General features: G+C 39.6%; 1 protein-coding gene across 1 annotated transcript; it reads left to right on the top strand.

Annotated features, from left to right (window-relative positions):
• Positions 1-240: 240 nt before the first annotated feature.
• On the top strand, positions 241-2,516 carry LOC126593349 (protein DNA-DAMAGE INDUCIBLE 1-like). The gene is made up of 8 exons (XM_050259393.1): positions 241-292; positions 586-648; positions 728-772; positions 1,010-1,071; positions 1,793-1,886; positions 1,978-2,070; positions 2,186-2,255; positions 2,349-2,516. Exons 3-8 carry the CDS (start codon positions 731-733, stop codon positions 2,495-2,497), a joined length of 510 nt encoding a protein of 169 aa, XP_050115350.1. The 5' UTR covers positions 241-292; positions 586-648; positions 728-730; the 3' UTR covers positions 2,498-2,516.
• Positions 2,517-4,927: the final 2,411 nt, after the last annotated feature.

Raw genomic sequence — 4,927 nt, 5'->3', positions numbered from 1 at the left:
TATGATTATGCAGTCCTCACCATATACCTGCCTTTTATTTTGAAAATGAGCTTGTATAATGTAAAACATGTAGGCACTTGCTAGAAATTTGTTGATTCTAAATTCGAATGAGCTTCATTCTCATTGTTTCACATAAAAAATTTATGATGTTGCACTTATATCTCAAACGAGATTGTTTACATGATAGAACAACCATTGACATTGTCTGACATTGTCGTCACTGCAGATAGTGTAAGGATCAGTTGCTTTTGATGTTGAAGCCCAGAAGAAGATTGAAGCTGCTATTCGCCAGGTTAGTGGTAATGTGATTATTGTCTTTGTCAAAGGAGTGAGGTTCACAGAAGATAATTCAACTCCATAGTTTCTTTAATAACCTGGAGCTGTAGTTGTTCTTTCCTCAAATATTTGCAGTGGTAACGTACTCTTAAAAATCAATTCTTAATTGTTCACAATATGTATTTTGTTATTTATTTTTTTATTTTTTTTAGGGTAGTGCTATCCACACGCCCTTTTTACTTCCACACACCCCTTTTGGAGTGTGTGGATAGCACCACCCTTTTTTAATATTGCTTATTTCCTTTGCAGAAAGGAATTGATGAAAATTGGGCTGCTGCTCTGGAGCATAACCCTGAAGCTTTTGCAGGAGTGGTATGTATGATTATCAGCTTTCTCTACCAGTGTTATCATTTTAAATTGGTATTTTGTTTGATGTTCTATGTTTTTCCAGGTTATGTTGTATGTTGACATGGAAGTGAATGGTGTCCCGTTGAAGGTAATTATTCCCTAATAGCTGAGGAATGTTACTCTTCTTTCTCTTCAGTTCAATGTGATATGAGATGGCTGGAATATTTTTCTGTCATCTGTGTTGCCTTCCTAATTCGACTGCCCTTTATGTTTCCTGTACAACTCAATAAAGGCTATCCATCTCAACTAAGCCTTCTTTATGGATTGTCTGTACTTTAAGTACTTGCAAAAGTTACATACTTTGTTGATTTCCCCTTGTATCCAGGCATTTGTTGACAGTGGAGCGCAGTCAACTATTATATCAAAAAGTTGTGCCGAGCGTTGTGGGTATGAGCTAATTTTAACTATTAGACTACTCTTTACTGGTTGTGAAAGTATATTTAAACAATCGACTCATTTTAATATTCTATTGATGAATATGCTTGGATCATGTACTCGAGTCTCGTGCCTGTTTGGATTAGCAAGTTTGGTGCTATTATCTGGGCTATTGGTCCACTGTCTATTAATTGTGTGGTTGTGTGTTTCATGGTGGACACTTAGTGGCCCAAACACAATAAATATGCATGCATGATTTTAAGATGAATACGGATGTTGATTTGGTTAACAATCTCAGTGGTTGTTTTCACTAGCTACTTTATATCATGTCACTTTAGCCACTTTTAGATAAGATCTTGCGACCAACCCTCAGATAAGTTCATGTGAAAAGGAGACAATTTTTGAATGCTTTATTGCTGTTTTCTTTATTAGAATTTCTGTTGATTTTTTTTTCTTCATATTTTTATGAATACTGATGTTGATTTGGATGCATGAGAGAACCGTAGGAGGTAGTTCAACAACAATCTCAGTCGGTTTTTTTTTTTTCACCGACTATATATCATAGAACTTTAGCCACATAAATTTTGCTTTGCGACCAACTCTTCTGGTAAGTTTTACTGCTGCTTTCTTTATTAAATTCTTTTGATTCTTTTTATTTCATATTTTATGAATAATGTGAGAGTTACAGGAGTAAAAGCCTAAGTTGTGTTGTTTTGGGCATTAAACTCTCTAGATTGTTGAGGCTTTTTGATCAACGTTATAAGGGCATTGCTCATGGAGTTGGTCAATCAGAGATATTGGGTCGTATACATGTAGCTCCAATCAAGGTAGCTGCCTATGCTGAGCAAATCCATATTATTTTATACTCTATCTGAAATGTTTACTTGAGTGACAGGCTTTTTAACATTGTTTCTGTAGATTGGAAGTATATTTTACCCTTGTTCATTGATGGTTCTCGATGCTCCGAATATGGAGTTTCTCTTTGGGTTGGATATGCTCCGTAAGCATCAGGTACGTAGAATCCATGCTCCAAATTCTGTGAAGGCTGTCTTTCTCAATTGTTGTAATTAATGAGGAGCATCATTTGTTAGTCACTTAAGTCTTCTAACATTAAAGATGTCTTCAGTGCATTATAGATTTGAACAAAAATGTCTTGAGAGTTGGCGGTGGAGAAGTTTCTGTACCATTTTTGCAAGGTACCCATGATCTCTATGTATGTATGTATAAATATTCTGGAATATTTATGGTCCTTTGCTAAAGAAAAATCTAAAACTATGTATTTGTTTCAGAAAAAGGCATCCCATCTCGTTTTCTCGATGAAGAAAGGTTCTCCAAGGAAGCATCCAGCTCAGGAGCTCCTGTAAGTCTGCTCGAGTTTATGCTTTTCCTGAAGTCAAGGATTCTTGCTGTTTGCAGTTTCCGGTTCTTAAATGCATAATAATAATAAAATTTAGGATCAAAATTCTGTTGTTATCCGTAAAAACAGTTGGATCATCTTGTATGAGGCCATTTGTGGAGCCAAAAATAATCACAAGACGACACGTGGATTTTTGGGTAAAAGAGGACAAAAATAACCTTGAGGCATACCGGGATTCCTACGCACGAGCAGCGGACAATCATCCATCAATCAAGTCAAAAGTGTCCAAAATAGGTAACAAATTCAAAGATATTCTTATCCATCCTCATCTTAGGTAATTATTTTATAACCTACATAACATTACATTTAAGTGGAGGTTAATTGGCTAATTAATGGATTAATTCCTAATTAATCCATTAATCACCAATTAAAACACCTACAAAATATACCCAAAAATCCCAAAGGCCACCCTTGTTGATCCCATTATATTTACCTATTTTATCTAGTTAATTTGGCAATAACTTTATTTGCTAAATTAATTAATCAATTATTCCCATAACTCCTAAATTCAACCTAAATCAAGAACCCTATCCCTATAAATAGACTCTCATTCTCACCAAAAACCTAGGTCTTCACTCTTGCTAAAATTCTCCAAAGCTCTCAAACACTTTTCTCTCAAAATTATAACTTTGGCATCAGAGGTTTTTCGGCCAAAGCCCCCCCCATTCATCGTGGGCACGTGAGGCTCTTGGCCTTGACCTAAGATGTTATATGTTTTGTAGGTGCAATTTTGTCCAAGATCAAGGAGGAAAAAATTTGCATCCACAAATTGGTGCTTTCATTGAGAGGTGAGATCCATACTTGTAGAAGATTCTCGCATAAAAAGGTTTTTCTCTATTTTTTAGTCCATTTGAATATTTTTCATACGTTCTTATGATTAGAATTTTTTATTTGCAAAGGTTCTTTGATAAAGAATAAGAAAAATATAATGGCTAGAAATTTAGAAAATTCCACAAGTGAAAATTCTAATACTCAAGAAATGGGACCGCGGTGATCCATGAGGCTAAATGTGGTCATAGGCGGAGTGGTACCACCACGACGAGGTTCCACCATGGCCCAAGCTGTGCCATCCAAGCTTGCACGAGCCCGAGCCCAAGCCTCGCATCCGCATGCATCACGCACTGAGCAGCCCACTCCCGTGGCCCAGCCTACTCCCGCGGCCCAGTCTGCTACCGTGGCTTTCCAAGCAGCCCAAATTGATCCAAAATTAGTTCAACTGTCCCGGTTTCAAATTTCCAGACCGAAAATCGAACCGGGAGCATTTTCACCATATTTTTCTTCGGATTTGACATTTCCCAACTCAAATCTCGCGCCCGGAGTCTACCACACTTCCACTGCTCAAGAAGATGTATTCATTCTGAGATATTCCGATCCAAATGGCGAACAACACTTGTCTCGACAAGTCATAGAGTTGACGAGCGCCTTTGCACAACAGACAACCTTGGTGAATCAACTTTTGCAACGCACTGGGATCCAACGTGCCCCAGATGAGGTATCCTGAAGTAAGACAAGGGCAGACAAACCTTTCCAGCAGCGTCACGGCAAGCAACCACTCGACCAGCCATGAGCCGAGTGTTCGGGCAGTGTACACTCCCGATTAGGCCCTCGAGATAGCGTATACTCCCGTCTTAGCGTGAGGAGGAGGGTGCATTCTCGACTAGGCCCACGGATGAGCATACATTCACAGTTGGGGTCACACTCCAATAGTCAACATGAGCAACCTTCCGGGCAAAGTGTTCATTCGCGACTAAGCCCGCAAAGAGCATCATCCACCTCACATCAGAGTAGGCAACACGACGGACGGAGAGAAGCAGTCACTCAATCTAGCTTAAGTTTAACCAGCAGCCTGCGAAGAACTCGTTTGCCTGTTAGGAATGCACCACATGCATTGCATCCGCGGCATAGACGAGCCAGACACATGGAAGAGCAGCCTAGACCAGCAAGTCATGGCTGGAGAAAACCGAAAGCCTTGCTACCCCAACAAAGGCAAATTCAGGAAGAAGTAGAGAGACTCTTGACCAAGCGATTGCACAATTTCCAACGCAACGAGGTCACCGACGAGGCATTACGACGGAACATGACTAACATGAGCAGGTCACCCTTCACGGACGAGATCGAGCAGGCAGAGCCTCCACGCGAGTTCAGCATGCCACATTTCACATCTTTCAAAGGGGATGAAGACCTGGAGAGACACTTAAAGCACTACCGAAGCGCAATGATCCTTTATAGAAACAACGATGATCTCATGTGCAAGATATTCGCCACCACTCTACAAGGCAAAGCACAAGATTGGTTTTACACCCTGCCGTCACAATCCATCTGGAATTTCTATGAACTTTCTTTGGTTTTCACCAAAGAATATTCATCATATCGCTCGATCAAAAAGAAGTCCGACCATTTGTTTGACGTCAAGAAGAACCCAAATGAGTCACTTCGTGACTATGTGAGGAG

Source organism: Malus sylvestris, chromosome 12, assembly GCF_916048215.2.
Source record: "Malus sylvestris chromosome 12, drMalSylv7.2, whole genome shotgun sequence".
NCBI classification, from domain to species: domain Eukaryota; kingdom Viridiplantae; phylum Streptophyta; class Magnoliopsida; order Rosales; family Rosaceae; genus Malus; species Malus sylvestris.
This window is presented reverse-complemented; position numbering and strand designations above follow the sequence as displayed.

Coding starts and splice junctions, on each gene's coding strand:
- LOC126593349 (XM_050259393.1), top strand. CDS start 731: ATGTTGTATGTTGACATGGAAGTGAATGGTGTCCCGTTGAAG. Junction 1,887..1,977: donor TACATGTAGCTCCAATCAAG/GTAGCTGCCTAT, acceptor TTGTTTCTGTAG/ATTGGAAGTATATTTTACCC. Junction 2,071..2,185: donor ATATGCTCCGTAAGCATCAG/GTACGTAGAATC, acceptor AGATGTCTTCAG/TGCATTATAGATTTGAACAA.